This window comes from Octopus bimaculoides, chromosome 14 (genome assembly GCF_046866305.1).
Source record: "Octopus bimaculoides isolate indiv1 chromosome 14, ASM4686630v1, whole genome shotgun sequence".
NCBI classification, from domain to species: Eukaryota; Metazoa; Mollusca; class Cephalopoda; order Octopoda; family Octopodidae; genus Octopus; species Octopus bimaculoides.
Genome location: NC_142941.1, coordinates 37,361,109 through 37,385,197, shown reverse-complemented (window position 1 = coordinate 37,385,197; position 24,089 = coordinate 37,361,109). Strand labels below are relative to the sequence as shown.

General features: G+C 33.3%; 1 protein-coding gene and 1 long non-coding RNA gene across 11 annotated transcripts in view; one reads left to right on the top strand and one right to left on the bottom strand.

Moving 5' to 3' along the window:
• LOC106871765 (protocadherin alpha-3-like) overlaps window positions 1-2,200 on the top strand; it is a 44,697-nt gene extending 42,497 nt beyond the window's left edge. For both annotated transcript variants that reach the window (XM_052973133.2, XM_089363280.1), the window contains one exon: window positions 934-2,200. In XM_052973133.2, coding sequence (XP_052829093.2) covers window positions 934-1,023 — 90 coding nt within the window. In that variant the 3' untranslated portion in view covers window positions 1,024-2,200. The remainder of the gene's footprint in view (window positions 1-933) is intronic.
• The window catches only part of LOC149132688 (uncharacterized), a 962,641-nt gene that overhangs the window by 543,388 nt on the left and 395,164 nt on the right, over window positions 1-24,089 (bottom strand). The gene's annotated exons all lie outside the window — the stretch shown is intronic.

Genomic DNA, 24,089 nt, shown 5'->3' with positions numbered 1-24,089 from the left:
ACACACAAACATAGTCATAGTTCCAGTTTAGAGTGTTCTATGTCTCTGTCATAGATATTTCTCAGAATGGGATGGCTGTTAAAAAAACTAACTATTTCCTTCAGAGTTTATCAGCATAATTTGACAGATTTATTTCTAGTTTGTTCTTGTGTACAGGATAATTGTCAAACAGCTTTTCATTCTTGTTTATTTACTCCAGTTCATTGTTTTGTTGTGGTTTGAAAGATGAATTTGTTTCTGCTACAACAATCTGTAACTCTGGCCTTATTTTTATTGTATTTGTTGTTTTAGTAAGGATTAAGTATTTTTCATAATTAAAGAAACTGTTGCTATTTGAACATTGGGGTACATGTGACATAAAAGATGGGAATATTGTAAACTTTCAGGTGCTGTGTACACCCTGATAATAGTGTGTTGTTTTTTTTTCATCTGAATATCTAAAGTAATTTATGGTTTAAATACAAGCTCTTAAAGCTGGTACATTCTGATATATGATCTAGATGTTTATATCTCTCCTGAAAATGGAAGTATGCCTTGGCAGATCATTGAGTCAAATTTACACGAATTGCTCAAGAGCATAACTTATTTTGGCCACTACTTTCTCAATGTATATGCTTTGTTTGTTTGCTGTTGCACTGCTATTTAGCACAGTGGGGATGACTCCCTCAAAGTGCTGGTTGTTAAAACACCTGAATGTCCAAAAACTGGCAAGACAACTTACCCCATATCTCATTCAGGAGGGATTGATACCGATATTTTGCCATTTTTTGTGCCTCTTCAACACTAGCACTGCTTCAAATTCGTAACTGAATATATATATATTGGGTAATCCCATAAATAATGTGGGTTTATTTATACTTCTTTTATTTTTCAAAATTTATATAAACAAAATTCTTTTTAAATCTAAAATATACTCTCCTTCATTTTCTACAGTGTTCTTCTATCTATGTGGTAAACTTGCAAGGCCCCTCTTCCAAAATTCACTTGTCCTTGATGAAAGATACTCCTCCAGTACTGTTCTGACCTCGTCTGCAGAATTCATATATTTTCCATCCAAATGATTTTGAAGACTACAGAATAAATGATAATCAGATGGAGCAATGTCCGGTGAATATGGTGGATGGGGCATCATTTCTCAGTCAAACTACTCCAGCCTTTGGAATGTCATCCTCACTGTACGTGGCTGAGCACTATCCTGATGAAAGAACACCTTTTGTCTTGAAATCAATGATGGTCATTTTTCTTCTAGCACTGACTGCAGCCACCCAAGTTGCTTGCAGTAGATCTCCTTTGCTATCATTTGGTATGGGTTTAAAAGTTCAAAGTGGATTAAACCTTTCATATCCCACCAAACATAATAATACCTTACATGGGTGAAGATCTTCTTTAACCTGGAGTACCAGTGTTTCTCCTTTCCCTACCAAATGCCTTCGGTGCTTAACATTTCTATAGAGAACCCATTTCTCTTCACCAGTCACTATTCAGTCCAAAAACGGTACATTCATGAGACATGACAGCAAAGAAGAGCACACATTCACTCTCTGCATTAAACTTGGAAAGTTTGTGAGGAACCCATTGACCCAATTTGCTGATTTTTCCAATGGCACACAGGTGTCGATGAATGGTTGAATGACCAAATCCAAGCTTCTCAGCAAGTTCCTCAACAGTTACAATGGGATCTTGTTGTTCCACCAGGGTTTACAATACATCCTCATCAAGCTCTACAGATCTTCCAGGATGAGGCTTGTCTTCTAAGCTGTGGTTTCTGGCTCAGAATTTCTGGAACCACCATTGACATTGGCTTACATTTATTGCACAATCCTCATTTACTGCATTAATATTCCTTGCATTCTCCATTGCATTGTTGCCTTTATTGAACTCGTAAAGTAAAGTATGCTCAATATGCTCTTTTGTCACTTCCATTATAGCTTTGAAAAAACAACTGTTAAAATAGAACTGCACTCTTCAGAACTTGCACTAAGAATAAGGGAAGGTACGATTACTACCTGTTTTTATTGCAAGTTGATGGAGGTACTTTATCCCATCCCCCTCTGACTTTTAGTTCATGTAATTGAAAAAAAACGCATTATTTATGGGATAGTCTAATATATATATACTTGATTATTAAAGCTGAAACAATATACCTATACTGATGTAATGACAGATTGTTTATAAAGCTTGAAACACGTGTACCACGATATCCTTTGTGTTCTGTTTTCAATTTATGTTTTATATATATATATATATATATATATATATATATATATATATATATATATATAATAAATATATATATATATATATACACATGTATGTTTGTATGTATATTCAGAGAAATATCCACATATTTGGCTTTGAGCTTTGTAACATTATTAAGTTCACTGAGATACCTATTGGATAATTTGTGTGCTGACTATTTTTATTAATCATGCTATAGTAGGTAAGTTTTCATTTTTGCCAATTAAATAACTTGGTATATTTGTGCTTTGTGAAGTAGTGTTTCTGAAAGAAATTTAAGTATTTCTTGGAAATAAGGAATTTTCCATTGAGCTTACAGGATAGGCTGAAACCAGTTAGATTATGGCTTTAGTTTTTATACTTTTTGAGAGTTGTTCATGTTAGGAAGAGAGTTAATCTTTTCTCAAAATTCTCTATTCTCTAATTATTTCCCATAGTACTTTGCAACTCTCTCAAATGTTGTTCTGTCTAAAGTACTACTTGAAATACATTTAAGAAAGTTGCTAACAAGATTCTTAAAACTGGAAGTTGAGTTGTTGAAGTTTTTGTTAATCATCATTTAACATCCACTTTTCCATGCTTGCATGATTCAGACGGAATTCCTGAGGCAGATTTTCTGTGGTCTGATACCCTTATTGCCCACTCTCACTTGTTTCCAAGCAAGGTAATATTTGTCCATAACTATACATGCATTTCACAGAAAACTGGAAAAAAAACAATTTTGCTTGTATAATAATGATACTCATTTACAACCATTTACATGATGTTGAGATGAGTTTACATGTTTACATACATACATACATACATACATATATATCTTAAATAACTGAATTTAATCTTGTGTACACATCATCATGGCATAAATATAAATAGCTTTTGCACCATTTATATATAGTCATAAACTAGCAATTCAGTTCATCTCAAGTCCAATTCAGTACATTTTGTTGATAAGTCACAAAAAGTGTAAAATAGCAGTATCCATTACTCCAGAAGGAGATCTGGGGAAAGTTGCCTCACCTATCTATAACTTTCAGGTGTTTTAATAGCCAGTGCAATGAGGGAGTCACCCTTCAGGCACTTCACCATAGTGAACTAGCAAATTAACAAAATATGAGTGGCCAATAATATATATATATATATATATATATATATATATAATGAACTTATTTCACTTTCTGTTAACTAATTCTATTCATAATACTTTGGTCAACCCAAGGCTATAGTAGAAGACAGTTGCCCAAGGTGTCACACAGTAGTTCTGAACCCAAGAGCACATGGCTGTGAAGCAAGCTTCGAAACCACACAGCCTAATCTGCACTTTAGTAAACAAGATTGTCATTACACTTCTTGTATTGTTCCCAATACATATGTTATGATTTAAGACAACATCTAAGAAGCTAAATACTTTTATGTTTGTAGTTGTCACAACGTTAGGCACTGTTTCTCTAACTAGATCTCTCCTGATTTTGTCAGCTTCTAATAACCGTCTGATGGCTTTTAATGATAAAACAGTTTCATTGAGAAGTAGAAATATTTGTTATTTATTAGTTTATCAATTCATTTATTTCTTGACAACATCATTCTAACAGTAAATTGTAAAAAAATAAAATGTCTGAGATAATAAAAAAAAAAGGAAAACATGTAAAACTGCTTAATGTATATGCAATATATGTATACACATAGAATGTGCAGAGCAATATATCTATACACACATACACAAACACACGTGTCTGTGTGAGTGTACATGTACATGTGTATGTGTGCATGTTATATACTTGTATGTATACACATACACACACGCATACATATATATATACATATATATATATATATATATCATCATCATCATCATCATCATCGTTTAACGTCCGCTTTCCATGCTAGCATGGGTTGGACGATTTGACTGAGGACTGGTGAAACCGGATGGCAACACCAGGCTCCAGTCTGATTTATATATATATATATATATATATATATATATATATATATATATATATATATATACTTGATGGTCAAAGAAAATGGTGCAAGGGAGGTGACTCATATCAAGATAGTGATAGAAAATTTAGATGCAATACTGAAATATAAGCTGGTTACATTTACCAATGGGTAAAATTAGTGTGTGTGTGTGTGTGTGTACGCGCGTGCGTGCGTGCTGCATGTATGTCTTCATCATCATCATCATCATCTTCATCAGTTTTATATATATTTCTTCCATTGCTTGATGAATTAAATGACACTTGTTGAGGGAGGATGTTATTTTTTTCATGTTTTTCAAGTAAGATATTTTTTATCGCTGCCATACACCTAAACCTATGAATTCTTTGAACTCTGGAATTATTGTTTATTGGAGGAAATTAACACTTACCATTTTTTTTTTCTTGCAACGGCATTAATGAAGATATATGGCGTTAATATTTACACACACATACATTAAATATACATACATACCTAAATATGTGTGTGCATAAATGTTTGTGTGTATGTATAAATATATATATATATATATGCATACACACATTTTTTTATATATAAGTAATATAATATACATACAAATATGCATATATATTTATACACATATGTACTCTTATTTATAAAAGTGTGTTGTGATATATGACAGTATATTATATTATTCATGGCTTTGTACTTAAGAAGTTTGCTTCAAAACCAAATAGCTCTGATCTCACTCCGCAGCATCTTGGATGAGGAGCTTAGGTGTAGTTTTGTACTGACCAATGTCTTTTGTGCTGAATGTGAATCACCTAAACTGAATAAAATCCTGTCGTGTGCATGTGTGTGCACATGTATGTATTTGTGTGTGTGTGTGCACGTACACATATGTATTTGTGTGCACATGCATGTATGCAGAGTGTAGGATAAAACACCCCTGGGGCAAAACCCCTTCAGACCCACCACCCCACCTTGGTTATATTTTTGGTAGAGGTGTACAAAAAGCACCCCACCCATTTTTTTTTTTTTTTTTTTTACAGATCTCATCGTTTTCTGCAATGGAGATTCAGACCCTAACAAAAACTCAGCATTTTTTTTTTTTGCCTAAAACGCAGTGTTAATCATGATCATGATCATGATAAATAAGACTGAGTTTGTTGCTGTTAGTAGTAGTAATGGTAGTTTTATTACTAGTCACAGTTTTGGAGGTGGTGATGGTGATACAGATAGTGTTGATGATGATGGTATCAGTGATGATGTTGGTGGTGGTGATGATGATGATGGTGATGATGATGAATATTTTTGACTTGTAAAAGACATTTGAAGTTAATTATATGTTAGAATTCAGAAAATATGTACATTTGGCAGTAAAGTCTCTTGTGTTCTGTTATTTTATTCTACATGCTTATTTTCAATTGAATATATTTTTGTATATTTAAAAATTGGAATATTGGAAAACAGAAGTTCTTTGCAACAGCAATTTCTGCTTTTGTTTACATATAATTTTAAAAATTGTTATAATTTATTATTCTTATAATTATATTTTATAATTGTTATTTCTAGCATGTGGAGAGAACTTCTAGGCTTAACTGCATGCACTGGTTGAAAATCGCCTATACATGTGCAAATGAGTGAACAAGTTTAAAAACATCCAGAATATTAGTGTTGAGTGGGGTGGGAGGGGTGTCAATTGTTTTTTTTTTTTTTTCAAACTGAAATTTTAGAATAAAACTATTGCAGAATCATAATGGCTGTATTTTTCTATGTAGAATCCCCCCCCCCCCAAAAAAAAATTTCACAAGGAAAAAAAATTTGTGGGGTAGAATCTAAATTTTGAAATGCCAATTTTTGGTCAGAATCGGAATCTCTGATAACAAAAACATAGGAATCTGAAAAAAGTAAAAAGAAAAGTGTTGGGATGTTTATTGTACACCACCAACAATATAGCCAAGGAAGTTTTCTGCTTTTGCACTTTAACTTAGGGGGTTTTGTTTGAGGGGATTTTGTCTGGATCCCATGTATGCATGTGTATGCTTTTCTGTTTATGATTACATCAACCTTAAAACCAGTGTTATTTATTTTGTGTCTCTTAATATGCTGTAAACAAGCCATCTGACAAACAGAGGTTGATAAAATAGGTACTGGAGTCAATATAAAGAACTAAAATCTTGAAGGATGCTTGTAGGCCAATGGAAGAAGTAAAATAATGTATATATAAAAACAAACAAATGGGTTGAAACAGATATTGTTACATTTCGGAATGGTCATTTTTTTTTTCGACAGATAAACACATGCACTATATATTTGTTTTTCACTCATTTATTACTGCTCTTCTTCTTTTTTTTCCCTATAGCAAAATCAACATCAATGGATGGGTATAGGGACACTACGTCCATACTGCCTATTATGCATCGCATCAGGTCGAAGGCATGGTTGCACTCATTGATTCTGCTGAGGAGGTCCTCTGTGCTGTCACACACATCTGGAGACATTTTTATCAGAGGGCGTATGATCATTGAGAAGAAGTAGGAGATCCGGTAGTTGTTGGCAACTTTGGCTCTGCAGACTGGTCTCATCGGTAGTCCTGTCACTGGGTCAGTAGTCATCTTATTGTCCTTGCACAGTCCATACAGTGCCAGCATGTCATTGGCTGTGTGCTTCTTTGCCCCTTTGACGACATCATCATATGAGCACTGAGGATCTTCTCCCTCTCCTCATACTCTCGTATTGTTGTTTCCCTGATATTGATGATGTGGGGTTGCATCGCTTGGATGTAGTTAGGCAGATTGTCTACCAACATTCTGCCGGACTTGTCCATGGGGAAGCACACAACATCCCTATTTCTTGTGCGCTGTATGAGCTTGCGGAGGCCACTTGCAGACTTCTTGTCAAGTTGCTGTGCTTCTCTACCATCATTCCGTTTACTAGTACATTGTTCTAAAATTTGTCAAAGTTTAATACTGACTATGGTGAAGCATGCTTCTATTTTGTCATTTGTCTGTTGAGAGATGCAAACTCTTTTGTTGAAGGGTAGGGTTGTCGGATAAATACAGCTCATATCCGCTCATATCGTATGATTTATCCCATTGGTTGATGAATAAAGAATAGAAAGGGTTGGTGTCATTTATACCCATTGTACTACTAACTATCATATCATTTCTCTGGTTACCATCTCCTTGGTTGTGTCTGTTGTTGTTATTGGTGGTGGTGGTGGTGGTGGTGGTGGTGGTGGTGTATTGTTGTTGTCAGTAATATTTGCATTGGTTTGCATGTTTACATAGTTGTTTCCATTATTGTTGTTGTAGTTGTACGCAGTCTCATTATTGCCATTATTCTTATTTTTAGAGTTGTTGTTGTTACTGTTATTACTGCCCCACCATTAAGTTTATGGCTATTTTCTCCCATTCTGCTGACCCTACGTTTCCTTTATCTTTACTGCTACTACTACGGCTAATCTGGTCCTTAAGTTTGGCATGCTTGTATCTTTCTATGTTTGTATGTTTGTTCTTCTCTATAGTATCATTGTCATTGTTATTGTTGTTGTAACCATTGTCGTTGTTCCTCATGGCATTACTCTTTTGTATGTTACCAATCTGAGAAAAGAATACTCAATACTATAATAATATATTCGATTTTGATTAGTCAGTTTGAGTTTCAGGCAAGTTATAACTTGCTTAAAGATCCTGTATACCCACGGGTGAAACTTTGGGTAGCAAAAGACTAAACTCAACCAAAATAATATGCATGCATGTGTGTGTGTGTGTGAGTTTTCAAAAATGATACTAGTTCTGTTCATTTGACAGAATACTTCTCAAAAGACAAATCTAAGAATTTCTTTATATGCAGTAATGTTCACTATAAACACACACACACACACACACACACACACACACACACACATACCTCTTTACACCTGCCTGTTGTTCATACACCTGTCTTGGCCTTTTGTTTTTCTGTAAATTTCTACTATATATATCATCATCATCATCATCGTTTAACGTCCGCTTTCCATGTTAGCATGGGTTGGACGATTTGACTGAGGACTGGTGACCCAGATGGCTATACCAGGCTCCAATCTGATTTGGCAGAATTTCTACAGCTGGATGACCTTCCTAATGCCAACCACTCCGAGAGTATAATGGGTGCTTTTACGTGCCACCGGGCCAGTCAGGTGTGCACAAGGGCCAGTCAGGCAATACTGGCAACGGCCACGCTCAAAGTGGTGTATTTTACGTGCCACCTGCACAGGAACCAGTCCAGGGGCACTGGCAATGATCTTGCTTGAATGTCTTTACACGTGCCACTGGCACAAGTGCCAGGAAGGCGACGCTAGGCACAGGAGCCATCGCGATTTCGCTTACCCCAACAGGTCTTCACAAGCCGAGTTTCATGTCCAATGAAGGAGACGACGTTGGCATGGATGCCAGCCATCGAATTTAGTTCGATTTCACTTGCCTCAACAGGTCTTCGCAAGCAGAGTTTAGTATCCAATGAAGGAAGGTATGCATAAGTGGGCTGGCTACACTCCTGGCAGAGGCCTTGGATTTAGGTCTCACTTGGCTTGCCAGGTCTTCTTACGCACAGCATATTTCCAAAGGTCTCGGTCAGAAGTCATCACCTCAGTGAGGCCCAATGTTTGAAGGTCGTGCCTCACCACCTCATCCCAGGTCTTCCTGGGATGAGGAAGATATATATATATATCTTTACTTTGCTTTCTATCTCTTCCTTGGCCTTTCTTTCTGCCCTTCACTACTTGTTTTCTCTCTTTTCCTTCCCTGCATGTGAGCATCCTATTTCTTCTTTCAACCTTCCTTTTCCTGCTTGGCCACTAACCTGTTTAGTCTTATACTTTTGTCTTTGCATCTACCTTCAGCCCTGGGCTCCTCTTGTTTACCCAGCTTCCATTCTATCTTTCTATTTCTTCTATCCCACTTTTTTTATACCTCTCTATTTACCTTTTCGAGTTCCATAGGATATCATTTTCTATTAGCCTTCCTTTTATATGTTTTATCTTTATGCTGTCACATAGCCATAAGGCCTTTATTCGTATGTGTATATTTATATATCTACCAACAACCTGTGTCATTTATTTTTGTCACCATTCTTTATGTTTGCTCACTTATTCAAAGCAGCCTTTTGTTGTTGACACCATCAAAATTAACAATATTAGCATTACAGGTGTGAAATTGTTCTGAACTGATGAGGGAAGAGTAGGTCCATGTCTTGTGTAAATTTTCTGAGTTCCTTTGTCATCTTTCCAAGCATTTTTTTTAATGTGTGTGTGCGCATGTGTGTGTGTGTGATATTGGTACTAAACCAGGTAATGGATTAAGTATCTTAACCAAGTTGACCATTGAAGAATTCGAACTGAGGACACAAAAAGTCAGAATAAATATTGCAAGGAAAAAGCAAAATTGATTTGGGCAGGATTTGAATTCAGTATGCAGAGATTTAGAACAAATACTGTTCTAAATATCTACTGTTGTAATGCCTCTGCCAATTCACTGCACTTAATAAAGCATCACTTGCATTAATTCACTATGCATTTTTATTCTTTCTCTACCAATACACCTCTTTAAATGACATTTATTTCATATACATATTTACTGAACATAGTCTTCTTATTAATAAAGTGCTTATACCTACTCGGATTAGTTTCTAGTGATATTTACTAGGCTCTCTTTAAACTTTCTTTTCACTTCTAACCCAAGCAACTGAAAAAGTTTTTCAACTAGTTTGTCAGATTTCATTTCTTTAATATTTTAAAATTATGAGAAAGAACAAAAGCCAATCAAACTGTCAAATGGATTGTAAATGAACCAGTAATATAATACAGTCAAGTCTAGACAGCATTTCCAAACATTAACAGTCATCAACACCAAAGTAGATGTATATCTTCAGGGTAGAAAAGAATCCTGATTTATATTATGTTTGGATTTGTTTGTTGTATTTATCCATCTCCAATTGCAGATAAAACACCTTTATTTTTAGTGTTTATGTCAAGCATAATTTTTTTGGTAGTGGATGGCAGTATGGAGAAATGGGCTGTGTCCATTGCTTTGAAAGTATTCAGAAACCAGCGTGATTGTTAGCATTACTGTTTCTATTGAATAGCTCCATGTTATCAGAAAAAAAATGTGAATGGAAATTCCATTGTGCCAATATTGTAGTGATGAAAGCCAAGGCATAGGAGTCAGTGGAAGTCATGGTAAGGGAGAAGGGACATAGTTAAGGTGACAGAAGGAGGAGGAACTGAGCGAGATGAAAATGGAGATGGCCCAAGACTACTGTAAAAATGGAAATAACAGAGAGAGGAAGCCTCACCCCTCTGGTTTAAAGACTTGTGCATGTTGACAAGTTACATTATGTCAGTCAGTTGGTTCACCTTTTTCTCTTTTGGGATGTGGTCTTATATTACACTTTACTATTTGGTTTGCAAGATTCTTGGTGTGAACTTAATTATTCGGACATTTTTTGCTGTATCACAGGAGGATCATTATGCCAGCAATAAACACACTCGCTGGTTCTATTCCACTTCCTATTTTATTATTCTACTCCTACATTTTAGTATCACAGGCATAGTGATAGTGAAATCAAAGTTCTAACTTATTTTCTTTATACTCTAGACATCATAGTGGCTCAATGAAGCTAATAATACATAGATTATTCTCCAGATTTGAATATTATATTAAAAATCTTATCTAAAATGTATAGCTGTGTAATCAATTCAGATGCGTAACGATATAATTTGGCAGTATTAATCTAATTTCAGATTTTCAGTCACAATGTTGTGCTACTTCCTCCTTTGTGGAAAGTGTTGATAAATTCAGATTATGAAATCAATAAAACAATTTGCTTACAAATCAGTTATTTTTTCCCCACTTTTTACAACTCATTTGTTTTTATAGGTTGCCATAACATCAGTTATATTTATTCATGTGCATCACACGGTTAATTAAAGTTATTGTCTTTTATCTTTTTATTTTTCATTTATTTTATATTCTATACTTACAATCTTAAAAATAAAATTTAAAAAAATAACTTTACAACCATTATTATTCTTTGACTGTATAAGTGACTAGATAAACTAGATAACTCTTTCTATAAATGAAACTGTTTCCAGTATAAACTTCCAGTATTTTTGTCCATCAGCAACTATGACTCCTCTTTACTTCTCTGCAAATCTGACAATACTTTCTGCTGTACTAAACAAGATACCATTATCTTAGCCTTAATGAAAAATTTACTTATTTATACTTTCTTTCTAAGTCACCTTTTCTGAGATTCCTTCCTAATATATACATCAATCAAATATGCACAATTGTTCCAGATAGCATAATTCATATAGCATACACAGATACACACGTGTGTGGGGGGGGGGATGACTCTCTTTCTTGATATAAGTATCTGGTAATTCCTTCTCCATCAAGAAATCTGAAGTAATAGGAAAACGGGCATACTTGGAAAGTAATATTAAATAAGGATGATGATAATAATGATGATGATGATGACAACTTTGGTGATGATGGCAGTAACGATATGACCATATAACTAACATACACTGAAGTGCTGTGGAATTCCATATTTGCATATGTATTACCTTCCAAAACTAATTATGAATATTTCATATGAAATATTAACAACACTAACCTCACTCACCCTTTCATTCTGAGTCAATAAACACAAAGAAGAATTTATTAAGTAGCATGTGATCTAATTTCTGAAAATTCTCTCTTCTGAAGTTTTGCTTTATTAGCCATAATGAATAGCTCAGTCTTTTTGAGAAACTCCATTAAAATTTTAAAGATCCAGGAGCTCATGTGAAAAAAAATGAATAGCCTGATGGGAGACTGCATTAAATCAATCATTAGGTGAGAAAAGAGAAAAAAAGAGCAAAGTGTGTGTATGTGTGTGTGAGAGAGAGAGAGAGAGAGAGAGAGAGAGAGAGAGAGAGAGAGATACGGGCCATAAATCAAAATATAGAAATAATTACCAAGAATATAACAAATAAAGGATTACCAAATGGGATAAATATTGTAAACAGAAAATTGAAAGCATTTTGAGAACTATAACAGATATTAATGAAAAATCTGATGGCACAACTATATTAGTTCTTAGTGACAATGAAACAAAAAAAAAAGAGAGGTGAAAATGATATTGTAAGTTGGATAAGGAGAACTCAATGAACAAATTTATGTTTCAAAGAGTTAAATATCAATCCAAACAGTGTTAGTAAACATATCTCAATATTTTACTTTTATTTCATATTACAAGTGTATTGCAAAATAATTATTTCATAATTCCACCCAAGCTTTCGCACATTACACAAAAGTTGTGTTCCCAAAAGTTTCCCCATAATGAGGAATCCCATAATGTGATGTGTATTCTCCCATGACTTCAATGTTCAATGATCTGTTCATGCAGATTTGGTTATTTTTTCTGATGTAATGTAGTGTACCTGAGCTCTGTATACATTAAGTTAATTATCTCGTTATTTTAACATTATTATTATTATTACTCATGTAACTATTTATGTAGTTTGATGCTTTCGAACATCTCAGCAACTATTCCTGACACACCTTCAACATTCCCTGCCTCAATTAATCAAGGAGAACCTACTAAGGGATCATCACTCTGGTTAACTGAGTAACCAAGTTGAAATTAACCTAATAAAGTAACTGGCCATTCTTCATGTCCCATTTAAGGTACCCTTTCATTATCCTAAAATCATACTCCCATCCATTTCCTTTCACTGTCCCTAAAAATGTCATTGTTATTTTGGATGCACTTCTTTTCAAAGAATCCTGTATCAGTCAAACACACTGTCTTGCAAACTAGTAAAACTTCATCTCTTACACTATCATAGCTAGAACATTCACATACCACTTTTTCCCAAATGGAGCTGATAGTCAGCATTCTGATATCAGTCTTTACTACTAATTTTCTTTCTCACTTTTAAGAACTGTTGTATGACATTTCGAGCCTTAATCATGGAGCTACTAAGTAACGATTTGCTTCTTTCTCCAAGCACAAGACTAATCAATGGTTTTTCAGCAGGTTGCATCCTAAAAATGTCCAGCTATCTTGTATGTTAAAGGTTTCTATATCCTCATTCTTGTTTAAAATGCATTTTTAGTGCTTTTTTTAAGGTTCATCTAAACACTGGGATCTCATAACTTGCATCCTTTCCTTCTAATGCATAACATATATTTTCTGATGTTTTCCTTCTTCAGTCTGAAGTTGCTAAGTACTAATCTATAGATAGAGGTATGGTATATAGTTAAGGTGAAGGTATGGCTATGTGGTTACAAAGTTCATTTCACAACAGTACAGTTTCTGATTTGATTACACTGTGCTGCACCTGAAGCAATTGCCTTTTGCCACAGTTTCTACCCACTAAATTACACTGACAAGACTATGACAGAAGTTATTTGCTCAAGGTGGAGCACAGTGGGATCAAACCAAGATCCATGTGGCTGGAAAGCAAATCTCTTAACACACAGTCATTATTGCACCTATAGATTACTGTAAGCAATTTCAGCTTGAAAAAGGAAAGGTTATGGAACAAATGTTATATAGGAGAAGGAAAGTATGGAAGTTTTGAAATCTTGCTGGTTTGTTTAGAGATCAGCAACAAGTGAACCACTGTATCGTTTACTGTGGGCTTCAAACCTTTTCCAAAAAGTGTTCATATTTAATGTGTTTGTAGGTCATTGAGTAGATGATGGATGTTTAAAGTCTAGTGCCACAGACTTTTAAATTTCTTTTTTGCTTACATAATCTTGCCAGTGATGGACATGAAGTGATATGTTTGGATATTTTTAAATGTGTGATATGATATAGTATACAAATGGGTCAAGGGAAAATGTAAAAACATCAAAAGTGGGTCATTACAAAAATAAGTTGCTGATCCCTGGTTTAGTGAGAGTTTCACACAATATTAATTGATGCATATATAAAAAGGAATGACAGCCAAGAGACTTTTAACATAAAAAATAGTGAGCATATATATATAAAGTATATACCTTTTGTCAATGTACACATCAGTGAAAAAAACTAATAAATTGATACATTCAAACAGAAATATCATGGTATTTATTTTACCTGAGTTACAGAGAGTCCATTGTCACTCTTGCCTCAGAAATGCAGTGAACTAGTGATTGACTTTTGGGAACCTTTAACCAATGAAGCTATTGTTTACAAAAATTGTAGTATAAAGCACAAAAATAATAAAATCTTCTTGAGAAGCACACTCCTCATCTAGAAGAGACATAATATGTGACACCATTTTCCTGTTTTGTTTTCTCTTTATAAAATCAATTTGACCATCAAAGCTAATTGAATAGAAGATACTAAATGGTGGGCAGCTGCTTTTCTGCAGATTATGCTACAATTATTAAGATCACTTACTCCACAGAGCAAGGCTCCTTGGGCCTTCTTTGGATTACTTTTTACTATAGATTACAATCATCATGCATGCCAGTGTAACAGTTCTGATGTTTCTCAGCTTGTTATTGCAATCAACAACTATGATGACAACATCATTGTCAATAACCCTAAAGGGCCATATTCATTATTAAAGCTGGTATAAAGATATTGAACCCTATGCAATTTCACAATTAAAAAAATTTATTAAAGATTGTATATTGGCTTATGAAGGTGCTTTCTCATTTGGAAATGTACCCTGCAGATCATTAGTCATCTGAAAACTGTTGGATAAAACATTATTATGGAAAAGCATTTCATTCAATAGTAATTTTAAGTTTCTCACCTTGAATTTGTCAGATGCCTGAGGTTATGGTAAGTAAGTTTAAAAAACAGAAAGATTACAGACTCTACCTCTTCTCTCTTTCCCTTTCTCTCCCTCTCTCTCTCTCTCTCTCTCTCTCTCTCTCACACACACACACACACACACACACACACACACACACACACACACACACACACACACACGCATCAGGTCAACTAATATATTCATTAAAGTGCATATTAACAAGTTGTGATATATTTAAAATTGGGAATTTCATAGAATGAAATTCCCAAGAAATACAGAACTAAATTTAATCTTTTAAATACTAGAATAGACTGAAAATTTGATTACATGTTCTCTAATCCAAATCAGCAATGCAAGAGTATAACAACAACAACAACTTGAAAGGGGATGAGTCAATTCTTAGGAGAAGCCAATACTGATAACATCTACATACATGTATTACCATAATTGTATAAATTATAATTTAAGAATAAATTATGCTAGGTGCTTTAAATACTATAATTAAAGATGTAAGGACTGGTGCAACATTCTTAAGAATCTGTGTTAGCTTTCCTTCCCCCAAACTCGGTAGCTAATCAAAAATAAGTAAATGAAATCTAATCATAGGTGATGCAAGAGGATTAATGGATATATCTCTGCATTTTCTACATTCTATTTATTTATTCTTTCTTATTAAACTAACCTTTCTCTGCAAGATCAATATCCAAATTCATTATTTTCTATTATCTCCTATTTCCTTCATATTAAGAATGCTGTGCAAGATAACTGAGGCTAAGAATGTAATTATTTTTATTGTCTATCTAATTTAAAACCTTATTATTTATGTGCAACTTATTAGTCAATTTTTTTTTAAAGATTTTATATTTTTATACTTAATACATTATGCACATTGCAAAAATATATTTAGTTTGTGTAAAAGAGAATACCTTTAAATGTATATGTGTGGATTTGTGCCAGTGTGTGCACATGCATGTGTGTCCATATGTGTGTATGTGCACACACATATATATATGTTTGTATATACACACTTTAAATATTTAGCTCAGTAGGTAAAGCTTGACACAGACGCTATATTACAAGTATTGTAAACTATGTCAAATATAAATACCAGAAAGCATAAGCAAATATGATTTTCTTCATAGAGACAGCATTTACAAACAAAATATTCTGAGCAAAACCATGGGACATAAAAATGTTGGTACAGCCATGAGGAGGTTTGAATTAATGCACTTTGCATTACTGCCTGGGATACATACATAAAAGGAACTTACTATTTTGAAATAATTTCAATTATCAAAGCTATGAAGAAGAAAGAGCAGAAAAAAAAAAGAAGAATACTAAGTAATGGGAAAAGATTTATAAAGGAAATATAAAGACTTAAGATACAGCAAATTTCAAAGAGAAGTTATTTTAGAATTATAGTCTTAATGAATATATGAAAAATTACCACTTGTTTAAATATTACAGGTTACTATTTAATAAAAAAATTACTCAATATTTACACCAACTTCAATAAACATGCAAAAGTTATTTATAGGTCCAGTCACGGCTATGTGGCTAAGAAGCTTGCTTTGTAACTGTATAGTTTTAAGTCTAGTCTCAATCCTTGGCACCTTTTCAAGTATCTTCTATAACCCCAGGCTGATCAGTGCATTGTAAGTGAATTTGGTAGACGGAAACTGAATGGGCACCTATTATATATATATATATCTGTGTGTGCGTGTGTGTGTGTGTGTGTGTTTGTTCCAACCACTGCTTTACAACCAGTGTTGGTTTTTTTACAGCTCCATAACTTAACAACAGTTTGTTAAAAGAGACCAATAGCATAAATACTACACTTAAAAAAAGTACTGAGGTTTATTTGTTTGACTAAACACTTGAAGATGGTGCCCCAGCATGGCCACAGTCTAATAACTGAAACAAAGTAAAAGATAAAATAGGAGAAATGAAGCTGTATGAGATATGTTATAAAAAGAATGCAAGGTTTTGTAAGCAATGCTTTGTTAATAATGATTCAAAGTCTTTTGATAAAACTTTATGAATTCATTCCATATGGTTATTAAAAATTGCTTTCTAAAAAGACTAATTCATTTTTAGAAGTATAATATTCTTTAAAATCAATACAAATAAAATATTAGTAGAAATAACAAAGGAACTTGACATTTATCTTTTGTCAAATATAGGCTGGCGTAGTTGGTTATGAATGCAGAATGCATGTGTTTTATGGTGACTCATGCTTCTCAATTTCAATCTTAATAGTATCAAATCTGCCTTTTTGTCAACAAGATTATGATAAAATAGGTATCACTAATATACAGCATAATTTCATTCAAATACATCTTCTCTATCATCCAAAAATGATCTCCCTGCTTGAAAGAATTGATTGTGTGATAAATGTGATATATGAATCAGAGAAGGAGAGATGAATATGAAGTCAGCTTGGATTTAAAGATAATAAGCTAGTGCATGCTTATTTATGAGAACAGAATGAAAAAATAAACTAAAATATAGCAATAAGTAATAAATAATAGTAATTAGGAGTTGATGAAGTGATACTCAGAAAAGTTCAGCTAGAATATGGAAGAAACGATGAAATGGCCAAGCGGGATAATGCATCTAATCCATTCTAGCAAATATGTGAGAATGATGAGCATCATCTGGATGGTTATTTTATATTCAAACAGCGGAATAGAGAAGAATATGACAATAATAATGAAGTTAGAAGGTATAGTTGTAAATTTTGAGAATGGACTGAATAATAGATGAAATGTTTGGTATGTTACAACTCTGAGTTGAAATCCTACTTTGATTGACTTGATCTTCTACCCTTCTAAGCTAAATGAATTAAGCACCAATGCTGTATTGAGATAAATTATCAACATTTACACACTATTTTATGTGTTCTGAATGTTGTGCTACTTACTTTCATACAGTCTTGTTTTTCTAGAACTTATAACAGGAAAAATAACCAAAATAATTACTTACAAAATTGTATTTGATCTATTGAATTCATGCAAAATTGTTTATTTATCTCAAATATTGATAATAATAAATATACTCTTTTAGAATGTTTTGTGCCATTACACCAATAACATGAAAATGCATAATTTCCTTTTAATTTTTTAATTTTTTTTCTTATACATTTGAGCCTTCAGGAGTCAATGATGACATCTTGTATTGGTAAAGAAAAAGAACATATGTTTATGGTTCCTGACCAATTCAGTGAACAAATATCGATATCTTCCAATGTTGAAAATGGGCATGGTTGGATTGAATCAGATACTGTACTCTACGAAACATTACCAGGCAAGTGCACTGAAATTTTTATATTGTTTGCAATCTTGTACTATTTTTAATTTCATTTTCATTGCAAAAATGCTGTCTATGGTATACAATTTTCAACCAATGTCATAATCTTTCTTTTTTAAACAAGCTTAGAATGAGTTAATAAGTTCTGCACTTATACTAGCAGAGTTTATTTACATATTTTTTAAAGTGAATTTTCCAACATGTTTTTCCACTTATAAACTAACAGGGGAAGCATCTGACAGAAATTCAGCTGTTAACCATAGCAAGTTGATAGTCTGTATTGACTTGATTGCTGTTTTGTGCACAGGCTCTTTTCTGGCTCAAACAAGCCACTATTTCCGGGGCTTATATTTCCTATGACTACTTTATGCAAATTGAAGTTGGGTTATTACTGAGTCTTCATTTGAAATGTTTTTCAGATGGAATATGCTCATATGCCTTCACAGAGACAAAATTTCATTCTTCTTATTTAACATGCTGCAATGCTGAATCAAGATGTTATAAATATAAATTGCATCTCACATTGAAATATGATGTTTCAGATTTAGCACTGCACCATCTCACAAGGATGTTATTTGTTTCACTATTCTTCAGTTTCCCAATAAATTGAAATGGAAAATTGGAGCTGTTACACTCTGGATTAAATATGAAGAAAATGTGTGCTCTGTATGCCTGAATTGACTGCATTTTCCATGAATATGATGCACTTCCTTTTACTGCCATCATCACATATCTTTGGATTTTACACAGGAACCTTTATAAAACATTCACTGTTAAGTGGAGAGGGATGTGGTGTTACCACAATTGCAATTGGAATGGATGTAGTTCTATATCAATGCAGTTCTTAGTTGTGACTGTATATTTGAGGTGCAGTATTAGTAACTGAAAATCACAGCAATATTGAATGCCACACTTGTGCTAGAAATGTTTCTGACACTAGTTCCACTGTAATATGGGACATGTTCGACATATTCTTGTAGTCACTACTTATTAAAGCATCATTGTAATAAGCTGTGGTTTCATTGAAGATATGTATTTCACAGAACATCTTGGGTGTTCTTTTATATTCTGAAGGGTTTTATAACTGTGAAAGATAATTGGTGATTTGGCTCCATTTATTTTTCTGTATAACTCAATTTCCTTTTGTATAAGAGTATTGCCTTTTTCCATTTAAGAGCAATGTAATGTCTAAAAACTGATAATTTTAACGTTTTGTACTGATAGTCCATGCTATGGCCATTTATTTATATTAAGGGAGACTGACAGACCATTGTCCTCATGTAATCCTATACTAGAGGAGTTTATTCATTTATAACAGTATCTAAAATGTATAGGTTCTCAAGTCTGCAGGCAATGTTGGCATCAAAGTATCTCATAAATATGTTTAAAAGTTTTTTATCTTCCTTTTTGATCCAGAAGGAGTTAACTTTCTGGCAGTCATAACACAAAACTCTCTGCAAATGAACCATTTAATAGTGAAATTTTAACCACCACTTTTTATAAATTCCTATTTATTACCAAATTTCTATTTTTTTAAATACCAAATATATTTAGACAATGAGAAGAATCTTTTCACCGCCATCACAGTTTCTAGTATTTCTGTACAAAAGTATCAATGACAAAAAAAGTATTGTTAAGTTTTGTATCAAAACAATGAATTAACATTTTAAAATCAATTTGATTGCTTCGCTTGACCAAAATATATTCAATTAAATAATTTTTTCACCCATTATTGGTACACTGTTACTTCAATGTTTTTGGTCCATCACATCAAGTTTACGAGCAGACACTTTACTGCTAGTTTTTCATTCCTGGATATTTTTTACACTTTTTCTTTTAAGTTATTACACAACTGAGTATTTATTAATTAAAACCCTATATATCTCACCAGTCACTTAAGATCAAACAGTTGTGCTGAACTAATCTTTGCTGATGAGGTCTAATAATATCAAAACATTGCCTAAAGATGCATTCTATTCTTAAATAATTTTAATCAATTTCAATTATGAAGTAGTCTCTTCAGCTTCTCACAACTAGGTATAATAATTAAATTGATGATTTTCTCCTCACTACAAGAGTAATTTATATAAGAGCACATACTCTTCCACTATTGTCTGAAAATGTGAAAGGTGAAACTTGAGCACTTTTCTGTAAATAGAGCAAAACAGTTTCATGATGAACAGGCCCTTGTTAGAATTTTTTAGCAAAGAATATCAGGATCCATAAGAAAGTTATTAAATATCTTATTTACAGAATTGAAAATTTCATGGAAAGTAATGCAATAGAAATTTTTCATCTTTGACAGAGATACTGAGCTACTAAATAAAAATAAGTCCTATTTCAAAATTTTAAAAAGTTCCCCTCATACAAATGAATTATTGAACAATTGGAGATGGATAATTTTATTTTGGTAAGAATTGTAATTTTTCAGTATGTCTTATAATAAATGCCAACAATTTTCTGAAGTAAAAATTGAAAACTTCAAATGTCTCCAAATGTATCTTTGTATATTCTGACAAAAGAGCAAAAAAGGATCGTCCCACTTACCAAAGATTTTTATTTTATAGCACTGCAAATATTTGCCAAAAATAATGCAACTGATTCTACTAATTTAGAAGTCTTGCCACTAATTTAAGTATAGAAGTCAGACTTTAATTGTTAGCACTATGCAAGCCATGTCACTTTATATCTTGATTTGTACACCTTTATCTTAAAAATTTTTCCAGGATGCACTAATTTTTCCTAGAGATTACATGTCCAATATTGAATCAATCATAAAAATTATGCTGTATGAAAATCCCTTCCATCTTTCGATAATACCATATGGTGTTAAGTGTGAGGACAAAAGGTTCAACAGGAGTTTCTGAATTTGATTGCTTAAATTTATTTAATCTTACTTTCATTTAGATGTCTAGTACCATAATCATAATTTTACTAAACCTAAGTAACTTGCCAATCCAAGAGATTTGAGAAAAATCTCCAATCTTAAAACATATATATAGTCACTTTCATCATACTACTTTAAACTTAGAAATTTACAAAACAACACTTAAAGGAAACCAAATGAAATATTACAGTACATCACCACAAATCATTCACCAGCTCAACACAAACACAAATCATTCACTCAAATCGTTCAAACTCAAATTATTCACAAACTCAAATCATTCACTCTAAGAATTTAACTAAAAATATTAGCCTTTATCCATTAAAGATCTCATACCCTAAATATTCATTGAGTAATCTTTGTAACAATTAAGTTTTACTAGAGAGTGGCTTCAACAAGAATATTAATTTCATTAGCAATATTTATACCAACACATGTTCAAAAAAATACGGTACAATCTGAACGCAGTCATAAAGTTGGTACCTGTACAGCTTGAAATTTCTTAAAACTTTTACATGAGCATCTTTTAAAATGCTACCAATATCGCAAGAATTTTAAACAAGTTCCATTAAGTTAGCTTCTCTATAAAATACAACATGCAAGTCCTATGCATGTGAAGCTTCTCCAGCACTCTCTATATGACCCATACCCTCCCCTACCACCATTAAGATTACTGAAATTACAGCTATCCATGACTAAACTTGAAATGATTACTGTATGGTTTCCCATTGTCTTCTCCAAGCAGGTGGGATTTGAACTCAGAATTTTAGAGAGCCAGAAGATATACCATAAAACATTTCTACCAACATGCAAATGATTCTGCTACTCTCCTACCCACTACAGCAACATGAAATGAAGTGTTTTGCTCAAGAACACATGCTGCCTGGCCTGGAAATCAAACCCATGATCTATCAATCATGAGTGCAACACTCTAAGAACCAGTCTACATGCCTTCACAACATACAAAATATTAGTTAAATTTCAGCCATAAAAACCTCCTATATTCAACAACTCCAAATTCCATTCAAATGTGCATATGAATAAATCCTGACATCTATCTTCAAAAGTAAATGCTACACTAGTTATGCTGCTTATAGTGCAAGAATGCCGTCATTAAGAAGTTGATCATTATAAGCTATATCTTATGATAGGTAAGCTGACTTCAACTGTAAAAAAAAGTACGTATATACTTTTAGATCTTCAGCATTCTGGGGATTTGTTAAATGGGAAATTACAGTTTCAAACCCCTTTGTTACGATGCTGAAAATTATAGATAAATAAAAGTACCAATTTGTGTAACCTTTAGATTAAAACACACATGATATTTATAGTAAAATAGAAATTCCTGTTATGGAAACTCTGGGGTGATTGCACTGACAGATATAAATAAACCAATACTTTCATGAAAAATTACAAGAAACAGATTTCAAAATTCATATAGGGTTAACTATCATAACAGTGGGTATAAACAACTTTCTCGGTAAGAATATGCTTTAAATGTTTTGTTTTCACATTCATTTTACATTCTATCCTTTTCGTGTCATAAATTTTTAATTTTCCATTTGCAAACATATATTTTTATCAATGTATTAATGATAATTATTTATATGATTTTGACAAATTATATAATGACTCAAGACGTGTGTAGAGAGAGGAGGAAGGAGGGGAGGAGAGAGAGGAAAATGAGAGAGAGGGGAGAAGAGAGAGAGAGGGAGAAGAGAGAGAGGGGAGAAGAGAGAGGGAGAGAGAGGAAGAGAGAGAGGGAGAGGAAGAGAGAGAGACACTGTCCATACATACTTACACATACACATACATATTAATATATAAAACATGAATGCATGTATTTCCAAGTTGTAGGAAAGGAGTGCATTTTTCCAAGGAGAAAACCATTCTAGTTACTCTTACAAAAATATGATGGACATATAAGGTAACACACACACACACAAACTATATATGTGTGTGTGTGTGAATGCTATCTACTGGGGTAACCTCCGATTTGTAGTTTGTCCAGTAACAAATAACCCAAAGCCACTAGCGTAACTAGTGGGGTAGGGGTGGTCTGGCACTTTTCATCCTGTTGTAGGTTATTGCTGTAGGCAATATGTGTTTTTTGTGGGGTCCAGGGGCAGCAAACGAAAGGGCCGCCCAGGCAGCACACCTAGTTACGCTAGTGCACAAAGCAAAATGCATCTATAATAAAATATAAGATGAGAGAAAGTAGTCCTTAATATATTGATAGATGGATGGTCAATCAGGATTAATGATGAGCAGGATCATCTCAATCAGGTTTAATGCAAAGGCTAAACACTAACAACTGAATTGTTTCCAGGGAATGTATTCTCAACACCAGTGATTTACCCCTACATTTGTTGAGCTTCATTGTTTACTCCATTAATCCTATGCAACACATATACAAACATACAAATGATACACATGCACATACCCAACGCAAAACTGGAGAAAAATAGAGATATGGATAAGTAAATAAGTAAAAAGCAAAACTAAATAAAGGGCATGGATACAAACAATATATTACGCAAACCCATGTACACACACACGCAGAAAAAATTTAGACAAGCATACACTCTCACATGCCCGCGCACACACACACACACACACAAGAATACAGACCATAAAAAAACACGATGGACTAAACAGAACAAATGGAGAAACATGGGATGGAAAGTCACTGAAGAGGTTACAGGATGTGTGATGAAATATTTCCAGACAAAGGACATAAAATAAAAACAATAATGAATCTGAAGTAAAGAATGAATATATAGTGCCTGTTTATTTGGGGGGAAAAAACAACCATCTCTAAATATATCAATATCTGTTTCAACACATGATTTCAGATCAGGAATCTTGCAAAACAAATACATAAGCGTAAATGAATAATCATTACATGTGAAAGGACATGTCACAGCCAAA